The 19,314-nt window shown below is 33.8% G+C and overlaps 1 protein-coding gene across 3 annotated transcripts in view; it reads right to left on the minus strand.

Moving 5' to 3' along the window:
- Nucleotides 1-1,622: 1,622 nt before the first annotated feature.
- The window catches only part of ZFR (zinc finger RNA binding protein), an 80,397-nt gene continuing 62,705 nt past the window's right edge, over nt 1,623-19,314 (minus strand). For 2 of the 3 annotated variants that reach the window (XM_070476546.1, XM_070476545.1), the window contains 4 exons: nt 18,523-18,618; nt 6,446-6,557; nt 6,220-6,317; nt 1,623-2,142 (listed from right to left, as the gene is read on the minus strand). In XM_070476546.1, the coding sequence (XP_070332647.1) occupies nt 1,963-2,142; nt 6,220-6,317; nt 6,446-6,557; nt 18,523-18,618 (486 nt within the window). In that variant the 3' untranslated portion in view covers nt 1,623-1,962. Of the gene's footprint in view, nt 2,143-6,219; nt 6,318-6,445; nt 6,558-18,522; nt 18,619-19,314 lie in introns of those variants that run through there. The other variant, XM_070476547.1, reaches the window with a different exon arrangement.

Genomic DNA, 19,314 nt, shown 5'->3' on the forward strand with positions numbered 1-19,314 from the left:
CTGTGCAGAGAATAAACTTTTGATATCTATCCATTTCAACTCTGTTACTAAATTAATGTACTAGCTTTGGTTAGCCACTCTGGGCTTCAGTTTCCTCATCAGGAAAATAAGTAATACAGTACCTTCACTTATTGTTATGATAGTTTTAAACAAGAAAACATATGAAAGATCTAGCATGATAATTATCATTACTGCATGATAAATATCAGTTTTTCCTTCTCCTCTAAGTAAGAGAACTATGAGAAACATAATTCCAAAATTTTCACTGGGTGACTAAGTATTCAAGAGTAAAAAGAGACCTGGAAAGATGAAAAAAAAAATAGAAAAAGACAGTTGCCCAAGATACAAAGATAGTATATCACAAATTCGGAAGAAAAGCCCAAGTCTCTTGTTCCTCTAGGAGTCTGGGGGAAGACTGTGCCCAAGAAAGAAACTGAACCAATATGGTACTGAATTATACAGTTTTCTGGAAATTATGTGCCCAGGAAGTATCATCTGTTAGGAATAACAAGATCTAAGTATCCAATAAATTTGAATATGGTTTTACTGAAACACTAAGTCATTTCAAAGCAGAAGTACTTACGTCAATTCTAACATATAATACATTTAAGCCATTATATGAATTTAAGTTTTTATTTGTGTATTTCACTGTAGTGCTGTGACAACAAAATGACATCTGTATACCAGAGCATACATATATTAACAGTAAGATGTAACTTTTCATTACACCACTGCTATAATATTTAGCTTTTTGTAGGACACATAAGCATGTAAGATGGCCACACCAAATAATTTTCTGTTTTTTTTCTTAGATAATCTTAATTTTTTTTTTCAGTAATACTTTATCAACCTCACTGTTAATAGAACTGTAAATTATCTGGGTGATGGGGTGTAGGGGCAGGGGGAGGGATCATTCAACTGTGTTATACTGTAATAGTTGCTAGAGTAATCTCACACACACACCAATAAGGAACTGTCTTCATAATTAAGGGCTAGTTACTGTTGTTAGTTGCACAATGATAAAGTTCTTTGAAAATATTGGTTAGCCCACTTATATATGAAAAATGCCCTTTCCACTTATGCAGAAGAAAAAAATATTCAGAAAGTTATTTTTGGCCTTGCTATGTCAAAAAGTCAACTGTACAAAGATCTACGTGTCAAACCTAAAATTATAATTTTAAAAGTCTATTAAAAACAAAAATGTCATGCATTTTTATTATCAATTATGCAGAGGCTTTAAAACTGTTGCAAGACCATATATTATATATTAGCTTTTATACTGCTAATGCACAACTAACAGCAAACTTGATTAGATTAACAGAAATCTGTCTTAATTACACCTTTATATATCACACTAGAGAGACAAATGCCACAAGATCTGCAGAAACATTTAGTTCTGAGCACTTAAATGGCAGGATAACTTTATGTGTTGTAATCCATCACATAAAGAAAAACAAAACGAAAAAAATTCTGCAGTCTCACGTTACAAAAAAACGTACTGCTGTAAAATATCAAGAAGGCGTAAAGGATATCTGTAACACAAAGTAACAACTAGTATCAAACAGCAAACAAAACTCTAAATAAAAGTATCAAAATACACATAGTAACTGAAGCACAAATACTGCATTAAATACAGTAAAGATTTAATAGGACTAGTTAATAAAAGACACAAATATAGGGGGAGCTACGGCAACCAGTAAATAAAACCAAAATAACGGGAAAAAAATCAGAACCATTGTAATTCCCCAAGCTGGAGCACAATTTTGGGGGTGGGGGTGTCTTTCCATTCATATAATACCTAACACTGTACATTAAGATTTTAGTATCATAGAAAAACTTGGTTCTTCCATGAAATTCTTTAAATTCTCGATAATTTTTTCAAAGTAGACATCATTATGAATGAAAAACAGCCAACGAATGGGCACCTGTTGTTTTTTAACACTGTAGATTTACAGAAACTTTTTAAAAGTTATCATAATCTTTTTTGTCTTTTTTCCCCTCAGCTTCAAATCCATCAACTCCATCACTATCCCTTCTTCGTTTTCTGTTGTTATGGATGTTAAAACGCTGGTTCATCTGTGGTAGTGGATCCATGCCTAGAACTTTGTGTATCTGGCGGAATGCAAGGAGTCGCAATGCAAACTGCAACAAAAAGAAAATTTAGTCAAATTAAAGAACCAATATTAATTCTTATTAGGTTTACAGTCCCACATAACAATATAAAAAAGCATGTTTAATGAAAGAAACACCTTAAACAATATTAAGGTTCACAAATGAAAGACTCTGTATGTCCTGAAGTTTTTATTTTCAGGTTTTTCTGTGTGCATGCTATTTTTTTTTTTAATGTAAGTTAAAAAAATATTTAGCAAAATGATTATGCTCATTAAAAAATCCTAAGAGTATACAGCAAAAAAAAAAGCATCTCACTCATCAAATGAACCTCTCTTTGGTTCATATTCACATATCTTGGAACTTTTCCTATGGACGTCCATGTGCTCATCCTCAGGCACATGTGCCTCGGAACACACACCTCCCCAGGTTTACAAAATGAGGATTATACTTCTTCAACTTGTTACTTCGTGAACTAAAAAAAGATTTTTCACTATTGTGGCTATATATATACAGGAATACATTAGGCATCAATGCCACAAGACCTCATGTGTCATAGGATATTTTGAGACATAGTTTCCCAATATTCTGAGAAATATTTAAGGAGATTCTACAGTCATTTGATTAAAAGGCAACTATGTGGTTAAACCTTCAATATAACTATTCAGACTACTTCCTGAGATGTAATTCCATATAAGATTTGTTTTTTTAAAGTATACAATTCAGTTGTTGCTTTTTTTTTAGTATACTTACAATTTTTCAACATTAACTACTCTCTAATCCCAGAACATTTTCATCACCTTCCCAATGTCTCACCCTCCCTTCACCCCAAAACCCCATGGCCCAATAGCAGTCATTCCTCAATCCCTTTACCCTGAGGCCCTTGCAACTATTAATCTACTTTTGTAACTTGATAGATTTGCCTACTATAGACATTTCATATAAACAAAATGATACAATATGACTTTTTGTGTCTGGCTTCTTCCACTTAGCATAAGGTTTTCAAGATTCATCTACCTTGTACGTATCAGCACTTCATTCCTTTTAATGGCTGAGTAATTTTCCACTGTATGAATATATCACATCTGTTTATCTACCCATCCATCAATTGATGGACACTTGGGATGTTTCCACTTTCTGGAAATTATGCAAAATGCTACTATTTATGAGGTGAAACTAGGGATTATTTATCATAACAGGATAGTATTTATTTAGAATTACTTAAAAAAGGTTATTTCCCAAAGATAAACAGAATAAGGTTTTCTTCTACATTTAAAGAAAATATCCAAAGATATCTGATGCATAATAATGAATAGTAACACACTTTTACTACAGAAATATCGCTACTGATCCTCAGCCTATTCTCATACTAGGAGTTTCTAAACAGAAGAGTACTTTAGTAAGGAAAACTACAGTAGCATCTGAGGCTGGAGTGAGCACTCTGTAAGCTCTTGTTCTGCATGTGATTTGTATGTACTTCTAAATTCTAACAAGAGACATTTCTAATATATAATTGGAAATTATTTAAAAGCAAATGAAATTTGAGGGTACTGAAATTATTCCCATACAAAGTCATGTTGGAATTTTTAAAAACAACATCAAAGAAGATGTAAGCTTTACTTAATCCTTTTTTGAGAGGGAAGATAACCTTACAGATGTGCTTTTTGAAGATATGCTGCTCTATTGGACACCTACAGGAAGGCATCTGAATAAATGACAAAAGCTACATCTTGCAGAAGCAACTCGAAAAAGATCACTAGAGAATACAGATACAAAATCAAAGGTAAATATTATGGAAGGAAAAGAAGAAAAGTCCCAGACAAAGGAAAAAAGCAAATTATTAATATGGGCACTATGGCCCACCAAAAAAGAAACTGAAATTGACCTAGGTACAATCCATACAGCTTATTCAGATTTCACCAGTTATACACACACTTGGTTTATATGCGATGTATACAGCTCTATGTAACTTTACCACATGTGTAGGTTTGCATTAATCACCATTACAAGGCACTATACTATCACCACAAAACTCTCACTAGCCACATCTATCCTCACCCCTATCCCTAACTCCGAGGAATCACTAATCTGTTCTGTTAGTTCACAAATGTTATAAAGATGGAATGATGCAGTATACTAACTTCCTCACTTTTATTTATCAAAGTATAGTTAATGTACAATTATTAAATAATTAACTGGTGCCCAATACAGTGACTCATAATTTTTAAAGGTTATACACAATTTAATTATTAATATACTATTTCCCTATGCTGTAAATATATTCTTATAGCTTATTTTATATGCAACGGTTTGTACCTTTTAATTCCCTATCCCAATACTGCTCCTCCCTACTTCCCTCTCCCCAATGGTAACCACTAGTTTGTTCTGTGAGTCTGCTTCATTTTTTTGTTATATTCACTAGCTTGCTGTATTTTCTACATTTCATATAAAAGTGATGGGATTCCTAGGTGGTACGAGTGGTAAAGAACCTGCCTGCCAATGCAGGAGACATAAAGAGATGTGGGTTTGATCCCTGGGTTGGGAAGATACCCTGGAGGAAGGCATGGCAACCTATTACAGTATTCTTGCCTGGAGAATCCCATGGACAGAGGAGCCTGGCAGGCTACGGTCCATGGGGTTGCAAAGAGTCAGACACAATTTAAGTGACTTAGCATAAGTGATACATAGCATCTGTCTTTCTCTGACTTACTTCACTTAGCACAATACCCTCCAAGTCTATCCATATTATTGGGAATAGCAAAAATTCTATTCTTTTTTATGGCTGAGAAGTATTCAATTGTATATATACCATATCTTCTTTATCCATTCATCTGCTGATGGATACTAAGGTTGCTTCCTTATCTTGGCATTGTAAATAATGCTACTGTGAATACTGGGGTATGTATATCTTTTCAAATTAAAGTTTTTTGTTTTGTTTTCTGGCCATACACCTAGGAGAAACTGTTGGGTCATGTAGCTCTAGTTTTTCTGAGAAACCTCCATACTGTTCTCCACAGTGGCTGCACCAACTTACATTCCCACCAACAGTGTATGAGGTTCCCTTTTCTCCACTGACTTTTAACACTTTTCACTTCTTCACTTTTAACAAGGACATTTCTAACTACCTCCTAAAATCAGACCACTTTCTTCAAAGTCACATTAAAGGTTTCCTTCCTTCCAACTAAGAATTCTCTTATTAGTTTTCAAATGCCCTGCTTCTTACCCTAAAAAATCATTTAAGTACCAATGAAGAAAAAAGCCACTTAGGGTAAATTGTCATCTTCCCTAGAAAATTAAACCCAAAGAAATGAAAACAAACCTTGTTTAATACACACAAACTGGAAATCTTGTGAGTCTGTAAGATATTCGTAATATACTCTTATCATTGACTCTTCCTAAATTGTTTAACCTAACAATTTATTTTAATCCTGACCTCTTCCAAATTATTCTTGCCAGAAGAGACAGCAGAACAAAATCTTAAGTCCAACAAGCGCAACTGCTTTAGACTAGATTGTTATTGTTTATAGTTGTTAGCCATTTCTCCTCTCAGCACACTTCTGGAGTCGAAAAAGGGAAGCTGTATAAGTTTTAGACTGATTGAAAGATTTAATTTATTTAATCTTCCCAACAATCCTCTTTGAGACAGATACTGCTCTTATCCCTTATAGAAGAGATGCAGAGCTGATATTTAAACTCAGGAGTCTAGACTTCAGAGCCCACACTTTTAATTACTATATTAGCTGGCCTTTTCAGTGGCAGGAAAGGCTAAATCATAACAAAAATTTCCATAAACCAAACAGCACATCACTTTTGTATACCCAAAGACATGAATAGTTACTCTACTGATCCTGACATATAATACAACTTGATTTAATGATACTGAAAATATTGCAGTATTTTTATATTTAGAGAGGACACACACAGTTAAAATAATAAAATTGAAGATTAATGAAATTTAGTTTAAATTATATCCTCTCTAAGAGCTTACTTACTAAAGAAGCAGAATAATGAATACTACACGGTAATTTCTTCTAGAGGACAACTATAAAAAAACCAAAACTGTAAGGGAAGTCATAAAACAAAGCCTTGGGATTAGGAACGCAATGGTACCTGTGCACTGGATGTGATGTCTTCACGCTGCTGGTCAGTCATTGTCGCCAAGGTATCAAAGGGATCCTTCTCACAAGGATCCAGAAGTCCAGGACTACCTACAGCAATCACCACAGGCAGAATAAAGTATCATCATCATCCATTTGTAGAAGAGTGAGTAATTCTCATTCAACCATCAAACACACAGATGTTTTTAATGTTTATTAAAAATGGAAGTAAAACTTACCTTTAAGAATAATCCCTGAAGAAATGCACTCAAAAACTCTTCTCAGAGCATCTCCAGGGCTTTGAGGACTAGAAGCACTACTGATTGCTTTCTCTACTAGTAACTCCATCGCCTAAAAACAAAAACATAAAAACGTGTTTGACAGCTTACAGCCCAAAGGAATTATTCATTTTCAGAACGACAAAATACTTGTGAAACTGTCATTAAAACTTTTAGAGACTGGGGCTTCCCTGACTGCTCGGTGGTGAAGAATCGGCCTGCCAATATAGGGAACGTGGGTGTGATCCCTGGTCCGAGGACCCCTCATGCTGCAGAGCACCAAGCCCGTGTGCCACACGGTTGAGACTGTGCTCCAGAGTCTGGGAGCTGCAACTACCGAGCCCACGTGCCACAACTGCTGAAGCCTGAGTGCCCTGGAGCCTGTGCTCCGCAGAGGGAGAAGCCATTCCCAGGAGAAGCCTGTGTGTCTCAACTGGAGAGAAGCCCCCGCTCGCCTCAACTAGAGCAAAGTCTGCACAGCAATGAAGATCCAGTAGAGCCAAAAAAAAAAAATAAGTAAAATTATTAACAGAGAAATTTTTAAAGACTGAAAAAATCACACTAAGTCACAAAATCAGAAAATAAAAATTACATGTAAAAAGAAATTACATGTAATATAAAATTAAAAATAAGTAATGAAAACAAAATAAGGCAATATATAATTTATATCTTAAAAATTATTTTGTAATTTGTGCTTAATGAAAAATAGATTAATGATTTTTTGTTTTGGATTTTCAGTTACTACTATCCTTTCCTATTAAAATATGACAGTCCTTAAACTTCTTTAGATATTTAGGACTCACATATATTTATTCTTTTAATGCCTACATACTGATAATACTGAAGAGTTATAGCAAGACCATACTCTACCAAGTAAAGAAGACTTGTATTTTTTCTTCATGAACAATTATCTAAGTTTTCATTTAACATACAACTGTACTTCTATTATCCTTGAAGAAAATATAAATTATACTTTCACTGTAAATTACACTTGAGACTCAAAATCAGTTAAACCAATGAATAAAAGAAAGAAGTATGGATTTAGATCCAGAAAGCATTTTGAAGAGTTTACTAGAAAAATCTGCTTCCATTTAGATTTTAAAAATTAAGATATAATGTACAATTCAGTGGGTTTTAGTACATTTAGAAAGTTGTTCAACCATAACCATTCTCTAATTCCAGAACATTTCATCACCCCCAAAGAAACGCCATACCTACTAGTAGCTATTCTCCATTCTCTTTCCTTCAGCCCCTGGCAACCAATAAACCACTTTCTATTTCTATAGATTTGAATTTTCTAAATATTTTATACAAATGGAACCATATAATATGTCACTTTTTGTGTCTAGTTTCTTTTACTTAGCATTATGTTTAAGGTTTATCCACGTTGCAGCTTTTACTCAAACTTTAAATAAAATCACCAATAACAATTCAAAGAAACTAAACAGACTGAAACTAGAATGAAACCCTTACAATGATAATGAAGTTTAAAACACTGAGGACCCATTTTCAGTTGTGTACTTAAAAAACTCATAGATTTAATTAGAGGTAAAAACTACATCCACCTACTCACCCCAAGGCCATTACTCAGATCTTTTAAGTAAGAATAATTCTTAAAGATTGGATATGTGGAGGTTTTAGTTCCAAACAAATTAGGAATAAGTTGTAAGAGAGATACAAATCTGAAGAGAGTACACATAAAAAGCTATTAAAAAAAAAGACAGCTAGAAGCATGAAGTTGAAAAAAATGTGAGAAAAACGGGTGTTAATAATGATAGATGTAAATTACAACAAAAAAAATTAAGATCGTTCAGTCTAATTCAGCTGAAGAACATAGTAAGTTGTTCAAGACACAAGACCCTAAAGGGTCTTCATTTAAAAATTTTAGTATTTTAAGGCATCAGCTTCAGTTATCGAGGCAATTCTATGAATGTATATTAAACACTTTTCCTGTCCAGACAAGTATTATTTCAAGATGTCCAAAAGACTGAAATCTTTGAAGATAAGGATTGTCAATTGTCATTTATGGAACCCCTTTGTCTAGCATAAATGGCTGGCATATAGAAAATACTTAATAAGTATCTATGATCAAAATACTTTTGGAAAGAAATGTGAAAATAATCCTGCTAATTAAAGAAATCAAGAGTTGTAATTAACAAGTTACTAAAATACAAAATTAATGTCTTAAAATATGCACCTTTCCAAAAATAACTCAAATTTATAAGTACTTTTAGAGAATGTTAAGGGAAAAACAAATATTCAATAATCAGCTATAATACAGGTGCGTGCATACTAAGTGCTCAGTCATGTCCAACTCTGCAACCCTAAGGACTGAAGCCTGCCAGGCTCCTCTGTCCATGGGATTCTCCAGGCAGGATTATTGGAGTGGGTTGTCATGCCCTCCTCCAGGGGATTTTTTTCGACCCAGGGACTGAACCCAAGTCTCTTAAGTCTCTTGTATTGGCAGGTGGGCTTTTTTAACTACTAGCACCACCTGGGAAGCCCCAGAATATAGTTATGTCAAGATATAAAAATATTATAGGTAATTAATTCAATGCTTTTTTATGACCTGCTTATTGACTGACCTTTAGTGGGAATATGTAATTTATACTTATGTATTAAGGTAGAAACTAAATAAGAACCAAGAAAGAAATGAGTATTTATGAAACACAAAGTCCATATATTGAATCACAGTAAGACTAAGTCAACTATCTGCCTTCTGAGATCACTTGCTGTGAAGTAAGCAATTTAAAAATGCTAATTTTCTATAGAACATGGCTGGTCTCCAAGCAGATGTCCACAGTTAGGAAAGCAACAATGAATGCATGCATTCAAAAGTAAAAGGACAAAAAAAGGTAAAAGGACAACATCAAAGACAAACAGAATCAAACAAGGGAAATGATTATTTAGGCAATAATGCAAAGGATTTTGATGGCAAAAGTTACTTAAAAAAGAAATGCTCTCTTAAATATTATGTTAAATGACATGAAATCCAGGATTGCAATATCTGCTTTAGGAAAACATTCATGTGGTATATATTCTTCCTTCCCATCTTTAACAGTAGTAACTTACTCCTGCAAGTGAAAAGAAAGTTATTTGCCCTGTGATGTCAGTGTTCTATCATTTATCATTTAGAATCTCCTCACTGGTTCTAAAACTGACAAACAGGAGCTATCTCACTACAAGTCATCATCACTAAAATCTAATACACTCTTCCAAACAAACAAACAAACAGGGCTTCCCAGGTGGTTCAGATGGTAAACAATCTGGCTGCAATACAGGAGAGCGGGTTTGTTCCCTGGGTCAGGAAAATCACTTGGAGAAGGGAATGCCTACCCACTCCAGTATTCTTGCCTAGAGAATTCCATGAACAGAGGAGCCTGGGAGTTACAGTCCATGGGGTTGCAAAGACTTGGACACAACTGAGCAACTAACACTTGAAAAATAAAATGTGAAAATATATGTTGAGCACATATTTTAACTGCTGTATGAGCAAAAAGAACAATTACAGCCTCTCAGCCTCTTCTTTGGGGACTATCTCATCATTTCACAAATAATTTTTTTTTTTTAAATAAAAAAAGATAAAATTCACATAATATAAAGTTAACTATTTTAAAGTGAACACTTCAGTGGCATTTAGTACACCTACTAATATGTTGAACAACAGCCACCTCTATCTAGTTCAAACATTTCTATTACTCCAAAGTAAAACCCCCAGCTCATCATGCAGTTTCTCCTCGTTCTCTCATTCTCTAAGCCTCAGGCAACTGCCAACCTTCATTCTATCTATCTGGATCTGCTATTCTGGGTATATTATACAAATGCCATCACATAATGCGTAACCTTTTGTGTCTGGCTTCCTTCACTCAGCATGATGTTTTGGAGGTTCATCCATGACAGATCATTCTCTTTCATCAAATATTCCTTAGCTTAATATAGTTTAAAAATAAAATATACAATAAACATTAAAACATTAACTTTTGGGGGGGGGGAGCCTTTCTGCAATTTACAGCAGGTATACCATTCTAAAGGTATGCCAATCTAATAGAGGTTTCTATTCTACACAGCATTTCTTAAGTCAGATCAACCTTACAAGAGAATTTTACCTATACTTTCTTTACTTCATCACTATAGATTTAGGACAAAAGAAGAACTAATTTGAAGGCAGTATATTATTTGCTGTACTCACTGTAGTGGTAAACACTAAAGGCAGGTGTTAGGACTTAGATTTATTCAAAGAAAGTAACATGAAGGCTAAACAAAATTGAAGATCAAGTTCACAAGAACTTCAAATTTCTTTCATGCAAACCAAGAAGAAAAGTTACTTTCTGCTTAAGGTGACAGTACAAAGCCCAATCTCAAGATCTCTTGCCCCCCAAACCTGGTTATGATTAAAGAAACATGTATGAAGCACATTATCACCATCCAAACAAACATAAAATGGCTTCAATTAAATGGAGGAAAAGGCCAGTGAAAAGAGTATTTCTAAGAAAGTGAGTGGGCTTGGGCAACTCTCCATTTACAGTTCCCTAACTGGCTCTTTAGAAGAAAATGGGGAAGGGGTTGGCAGTAGAGTGGGCAAAAAAACCCAAAAATTTCACCAGAACTCTCCCAACTCAGAGAGTAAGAACAAGTCATGTTGCGGGTAGCCCCAGGCAAAGAAATATTTCTAAACATAAACCACCTTTCATCCAACCAGAGAAAGGAAAAGCAACAGAATTCATCAGTCTGAAGGCTCTTTGTGGAAGACAGGTAGGGAACAGTAGAATTCCAATTATCCACATCTAATTATCTCTAATAATAAATAGACATTTGACTAACATGCAGATAAAACAAACAACAAAAAAAGATCTTTCAAAGGAGTAAGACAGAGGGGAAAATTAACATCAAAGATTGCTGTGAATTCCCAATGCAAGTTTCCCAAAGTGGCTTCACACACCCCAAACCTTCTGCTGATTCAGGTAACAGAAAGCTCTTATTGAAAGGAGATGGTAAAGAGTTTCAGGAAAAAAACCAGAGCAAATTCTGCACAGGCAAAGGCTCTAGGAGGCCATCATGGGTTTGAAACCTGAAGCCTAAAGGTGTGCCAAGGGAATCTACCTCAAAGACTACCACAGCACACTGAATTAGGGAACAGAAGAGAGAAAGCCCATGTCTGGAAACTCCCTGGCAGTCCTGTAGTTAGGACTCAGTGCTTTCATTGCTGGGGCCTGGGTTCAATACCTGGCCAAAGAACTAAGTTCCTTACATGGGGCACCAAAAAAAAAAAAAGAACACACGCAAGAGAGAAAGCCAAACACTACTCCTTTCCATAAGCAATCCTCAAAGCAGAGCTCATGGGGGAAGAAAAAGAAGTATTTTATTTTGTATTTTTTTTTAAAAAGAAGTATTTTAAAAGGTGTGAATAAACTAAAAGACAGCTCTTGTTTTCGTGCTTTAGTATCAAAGGATGACTTGGAAATGGAACTGACAATGCTAAGCCCTAAAGTAATGAAAAAAACTAAAACCAGGCATGATATCTTTGCATTTGGGTGGAACATAGAGTGAAATCTATTTCCTATGGACTTTGAGAGTCCCTTGGACTGCAAGGAGATTCAACCAATCCATCCTAAAGGAAATCAGTCCTGGATATTCATTGGAAAGACTGATGTTGAAGCTGAAACTCCAATACTTTGGTCACCTGATACGAAGAACTGACTCATTTGAAAAGACCCTGATGCTGGGAAAGACTGAAGGTGGGAAGAGAAGGGGATGACAGAGGATGACATGGTTGGATGGCATCACCGACTCAATGGATATGACTTTGAATAAACTCTGGGAGTTGGTGATGGACAGGGAGGCCTGGTGTGCTGCAGTCCATGGGGTTGCAAACAGTAGGACATGAGCGACTGAACTGAACTGAACTGATGGACTTTTAAAGATACTGTTAAGTCACTGCTTGTAATAAATGTATCCATCTGGTGCAAATATTGAGAGGGAGATTTTGTATGTGTAAGGATAGACGGTATGTGAGAACTCTCTACTTTCTGCTCAGTTTTGCAGTGAATCAATTTTTTTTTTTTGCTGTCAATCAAATTTTTATCATTTAAAAAATATATTTATTTAGAAAACCATCTCTTCTGGAAGAATCTTAATTTAAGGGGCTGAAGATACAACTATCAACATTTTGAGTTATAGAGAACTTGATAAATAAAAAAACCAATAAAATTAAAACCTCAAGGTTGAGATGAAAAGGAAGACTGAAGAGCTAATTAAGCACTCAACATTACTATAAAACTAATAAGCGAATTATAAATAGTAAATATTGGGACATGCGTGAAAACTAAATTATTGCCAAAGAAATAGTTAACAGGGGACAAAAGAGGAAAGAGAACAAAGATTAAGACAATCACAAAGATAATAAATATATAGGACAAAGGGAATCCGACATAAGGGTAATTGGTGCCCCTGAAAATAGAGGATCATATTAATCATTTGTCAAACGTACAGATAAAGATTTCAACGAAATGATGACACTAACAACAGATTCCAGGACATAATTTGGTGAAGTTACTGAAATTCAAGGATAAAGACAGAATTCTTTTACCAAAATTCAGAAAAAGTAAAGGCAAGAAAATAAGGCTGGGCTTACGGTGGCTCAGATGGTAAAGAATCTGCACAAAACGCAGGAGACCTAGGTTCAATCCCTGGGTTGGGAAGATCCCCTGGAGAAGGGAATGGTTAACCACTTGAGGATTCTTGCCTGCGGAATTCCTTGGGCAGAGGAGCTAGGAGGGCTACAGTCCATGGGGTCACCAACTCTGTGACCCCATGACTAAGTGATTAACATAAACTAAATTTAGCAATACTCAATGCTGAAAGATAATGGAGCAAGACCAATAAATGGAGGAGAAAAAATTGCAACCTAACTATATATTTTTCAATAAACTAATGGTAATTGGCAAAGATTCTCAAACATGAAAGAAATTTTAAAAACAAAACACTTTTTGATAAAAACTATATGATGATAAAATGCAGTCAACCAAGAAATAAAAAGAGGAAACCCTGGTAAAGCCTTAGGCGCTGGCACCAAAGCATTTAAATAAAGAACATTAAATAATCAAAGGGAATATATTGACACATAAGGTAAATGTAGTTATTTTTAAACCTTTAAGATTTAAAAAAGCATTAAGTGTAAACTTTCCTGTTTTCTAAGTGGAATCAGTATTCACTGAGTAAAACAGATAAATCAAGAAACAGCTTTTGACACATTAAAATAAATGAATGAAACAAATGGAAAAAAAAGAAAATATTAACAAAAACCCAAAAGAGGATACGAGGAGTAGGAGGAAGTGATCATCTTTTCAGCTTTTATAGATGAGAGGTTAATAAGACATTATCTAAGATTGTTAAAACAGACGAATGAAAATACCATATAAAACTATAAGGTCAACAACTAATTGTCTAAATAATCAGAAGAGAAACATATTCACACATAAAAAGAACAAGAAAAGGATAAGAATTATGGCAAAGGATAGAAAAGTACCAGAAACATACCAGATAAATGTTAATAATAAAGACTAGAGTTTAGGAGGGTGCAGTACAGATGAAATATATGAACGGGATTCAGAGGTTAAGCTTCCAGCTTTTAGATAAGAAAGTCAAAGGTAAGTGCACATAGGGAATATGGTCAACATAAGAAAGTGCACATAGGGAATATGGTCAACAATATTGTAGTAATTGGTCTTACTGCAGTAATCATTTCATAATGTATTAAAATATGGAATTACTATGTCGTACACCTAAAACTAGTAAAACTGTGTTAGTTATAATTGTCTCTTTAAAAGGCTAGAGTTTAGATATTAATAAATGGACAAGGCTTATTAACTAATGGCAGAAACTGTTAATTAAATGCCCTTTAGAATGACAAAAAGTTCAAACTCACAATGAAATAATTAAGTGTTTTTATGTCCAAAATGTTATTGCAACAAAATAATAAAGTACAAACTAAAAAGACATAACAGAAAGAGCAGATTTTAACTTATCTTTGTCACTCCATGGACAGATAAAGTAGACAAAAAAATATGAAGGAAAAGAGATAGAAGATAAGAACAAAGTAACTGATGAAGTTGAACTAAGAGGTATATATTATATGCTGAGAACACATTTTTTAAAGTGCCCACACTTTTATAAAAACTGTACAGATTAGATCACAAAGAAAATCTTAGATTCCCCATATTGCAAATAATAGAATATATTTTCTGCTTCCCAGGTGGCTCAGTGGTAAAGAATCTACCTGCCAAGCAGGAGACTCAGGTTCGATCCCTGGGACAGGAAGATACCCTGGAGAAGGAAATGGCAACCTACTCCAGTAATCCTAACCTGGGAAATCCCATAGACAGAGGAGTCTGGTGGGCTATAGTCCACTGGGTTACAAAAAGTCAGATACGACTTAGCAACTAAACAGCAACAGAATATATTTACTAGTTTATATGCTAGAAAAATGCAAGTTATTTACAAAAACAAAGCAACTCTTCTTCAGTCATGAAGAATTAAAAAACTGCCTCAAAATTACTCTTGGCTTAAAGACAACACTGAAGTGAATTTCAGACTGCAGAGAATACAAAGAGAAAGAAAATATTATATATACAGCCAAAACCTATGTTCAGCCTTAAATAATAGCTTTAAAATTTGTCTATATAATTAAAGAATGAGTGAATTAAACAAGTATCCAACTCAATAAGTTTGGAAAAAAATGAAAATAAACCCAAGGAAAAAAGGAAATTAGAGATGAAATTAGAAACTAATAAATTATGGGGGGGGGGGGGGTGGACAGGAGGGAGGTCCAAGTGGGAAAGGATGTATGTATTCATATAGTTGATTTACTTCATTGTATAGGAGAAACTAACACAACATTGTAAAGCAATTATATTCCAATTACAAAAAGAAATTAATGGATTATTAAGAAAGAAAAGAGCATATCTGAAGCAGGATGTAAAATGATAACGTAGAATGCTTGTATTTTTATATATTAAAAAAAAGTTTAAGTTATATAATGCACATACATTTTTATATTAAAAATCTATCAATAATTCAATGAATTTTGATCACAAGTAAATACTGAAACACCCATTGCTTATTTTGCTCCAATATTGAGCCTGCTATTACTGACTAACCTAACCAGAGAATTAAAACAATAAAGATGCTATAATAGGCATTTTTAAAACTCAAAGAGCACAGAACTCTATTATATAAAAATTTGAGTATACGGTTGAATGGGTCAATTTTTCTAGGAAAAGATAAGTTAAACAAAATTAACCCCAGGAGAAGGAAAAATTAAACAGTTACTCACAATAAAAGAAACCAAGAAAAGTGCTACCCCCTTTATAAGGGACTGGGAACTGATAATGTCAAATGAATTTTACAAATAATCAAAAAACAGTATTTTTGATGATCCTAAAAAAAAAAGTTTCAGAGTTTAGAGAAAGAACAAAAGTTCTAAATTAATTTTTACAGAGTTAGTGCAAATCTAACAAAGAAGACAAAAATAAAACACAAAACTTTCTTTATTGTCACTGCAAAAGTGATGATATTCTACCAATTATCTATTAATTCAATACAGTACTACTTAAAAATAATTAAAAGAACCTTGGAGTTCATCAAATTGAACAAAATGGCAGTCAAGTTCTTTTGGAAAAAGAACATGAGAAAAACAAGACAAAACAAAACACACTTAAAAAAAAAAAAAAAAGCAAAACAAAAACAAAACCCCCAAACAGTGCTAGATGGTGTTTATAATGAGCAGCAGAGAATGGAGAGGGGTAAATTCTGACGAAAAGGACATCAGAATTTTAAAACACACTGTGTAGTTTTAAAAATTAAAATAGATTAAGGACTTCTTTGGTGGTCTAGAGGTTAAGAATCCAATTTGCAATGCAGGGGACACTGGTCCAATCCCTGGTTGGGGAACTAAGATACCACATGCTTCGGGAGAACTAAGCCCACGAACTGCAACTATCGAAGCTCAAGAACTCTGGAGCCTGTGTGTCACGACTAGAGTCCACGTACCACAAGCAAAGATCCCATAGGCACAATGCAGATCCCGTGTGCCATAACTAGACTCGATGCTGCCAGTTAAAAGAAATATGTAAAAAAAATCAGTAGAAAAAAAGAGTTTAATAGAGAAGATTGAGGAATGAAAGACTGCTGTAGAAATAGGCCTGCAAAAAAGGAACTTTGGTTTAAGAAAGGGTTTCTCTTCCTCAGTGCTATCGATAACCAGTACTGACAACCAAAAATATCTCCAAACATTACCAAATGTCCCCAGGGGGCAAAACTGAAACGTGGTTGAGAACCACTGGTTTATGATAATGGTGATATTTCAAACTGGAGGTTGGGAGAACGAACATCACTACTAAATAAAATGCTAAATGGTATTGGAATAATTGACAATTGGTCTGGAAAGATATTGCTGGATCTACTTCTAGTCCATTTATGATTTTCTTATTAATTTATAATTATACAAGTAATATATGTATATTTTATCCTAGTAAAATCCAAACATTACAGATCTCTAACCCAAGCCCACTTCTCACTACTGAGAGACAACTCCTGTTATAATACAGAATATATCCTTCCAGGAGTAAGTGAGCAAACATCTGTTATAAACATAATTTGACTGGGGTGGGGGAAGCTCTAGAAGAAAGCATGTGTGAATAATCTATAACCTAAAACATGAGAGTATTTTGTAAACAGAATACAAAGTTGTTAAGTCATAAACACTAATGTATTAGAATTTGTAAAAATTTTAAACCTTTTATAAAACAGCAAGAATTAAGTTGAAAAGCAGATGAAAACTGGAAAAATTATTTTAATATAGGTAAAGTGCTAATTTCTTATAGAAAGTTATTACAAATTATGGGAAATATGAATAATAGGAACTGGCAGTTAAGAGAAAAATAATTATAAATGCCAATAATCACTTAAAGAAATTTAAATAAAAAATGAGACTCCATTTTTTACCTAACATGTGTTAAGTGTGATCTTATCCCGAAGTTAGTGAGGATGTGAAGAAAATGGTTAAGTTCAACAATTTTTGGTAATTTTAAATGATCCACCTTTCCCGGTTACAATCAAAACACATTCTTTGACCTTGGAATTCTATAGCAATTGACCCTAGCCATCACGTGTATATAACACTCATAAAAGCATGACCAAAATACAATGAATATTTAATAGCAAAAGACTGCAAACAATGTAACTGTCCATCAGACACCAGTTAAATAAAATATGGCATGTCCATACAAAGGAAACACCAAGTAGTTAATACAGCTCTCAAAGAGCTCTCAGAATTAAGATAACCCTGGCTAGTCAACTTTCCCTAACCCAACTCTAGAATCTGTAGGTTCAGTTATACTTTAAAATGAATCCTTCTATATCTGAGTTTTTGCTATTTAGGAACTCAAATAGTTCAACATCAAACAGATATTTGTGCATAAATAAAAAAAACAGGAATATATACATGACATGCATATATGCATTTCTCCTCCCTGGAAAAAAATCACAACAAATTGTGCCATGATAATTGGCCTTTAAATTACGAGGCTTTCACTTCTTATTTTGTGCCTTTCTGCATTATTTGAATTTCCTAATTTTATGCATTTTTTGGATAATGCATATTTCTAAATGTTAAAAAATTCCTTACTGTTAAAATATCAACAAAATCCCGCATAGGGAGATTAATAGCTCATTTAAAATTTTCTTTGTATCTTTATATATGTACAACTAATAATTGCACCTATAATATTTTTAAAAAGTAATAAACACTGTGAGAAGAGTTTAAGAAAAAAAAAGGGGAAAATACAAAAAGAAAATCAAGTATTATTTCTCAGTAAGTTAAACAGTCTGATAAGACCCTAGAATTTCTCATGAGATAAAGAAAAAAACTCCATTTAGGAAATGGAAATAAAGTTGATAAGTAGACATAAGATGAGGCTGTAAAAAACTGCAGAAATATTTCTGAGACGTTTATTTTTCACATACAGTTACATATTACTTACCCAGCTTGGAAAATCAGACCAAGTTGGAACTCGCTGACAGAGGTCCCGGAGAATACGTATGATAATCACACAGGACTGTAGACCATTAGCTCTAGCCTTGAGAGCAACACAAAAATCAACTGAATTAATCTTAGAAATATTAAAAATATCCCTTGATGAAAAAAAAGTTAAAATACCACTGTTCAATGGAAGCTCAGATAAAAATAAAACAAAAATAACCACGCTTAAAATTGGATTCAATGAGCTGCCATTTACAGCGATATTTTATGCCAGGGTTAGTATTTAAAAGCTGATATTTTAGGTCAAAGTAAACAGATTATACAAGAATAATTGTTCTTGATCCCCTGTGAACCTTGACCTGTGTTCATTTAAATCAGTAAACTTAAAAAAAAAAAAGTCTGCCTACATTAGAAATAAAAGAAAAAGTATAGAGCTAAAAAGTTTGTCTAGGGACTGAAAGATTAAGGAAATCTGTTTGGTTTCCTTTCTGTGCCTTTGCATAACTGCAAAGTCACTAAACCAAACAGCTGCTTCCTTACCTTTCATTCCCTACACTTATTAACTTAAGAGAAAGAGGGGAAAAAATCTTAAAACTATACACAAAGCTTTAAACACATATTCCATTATTTAAAGCAAAGTTAATCTGCAGCCTTATGGAATATAATATATATACACAAACATGTGATGTTCCTGAACAAGTCAGCTTCAGATATAGCCACTAAAAATAAAAATAAAAAAACCCAAACTACAAAACACCCCCAAAATCCTAGTTTATTGTCAAATTAATAGTAA

This window comes from Odocoileus virginianus, chromosome 14 (genome assembly GCF_023699985.2).
Source record: "Odocoileus virginianus isolate 20LAN1187 ecotype Illinois chromosome 14, Ovbor_1.2, whole genome shotgun sequence".
Lineage (NCBI taxonomy): Eukaryota > Metazoa > Chordata > Mammalia > Artiodactyla > Cervidae > Odocoileus > Odocoileus virginianus.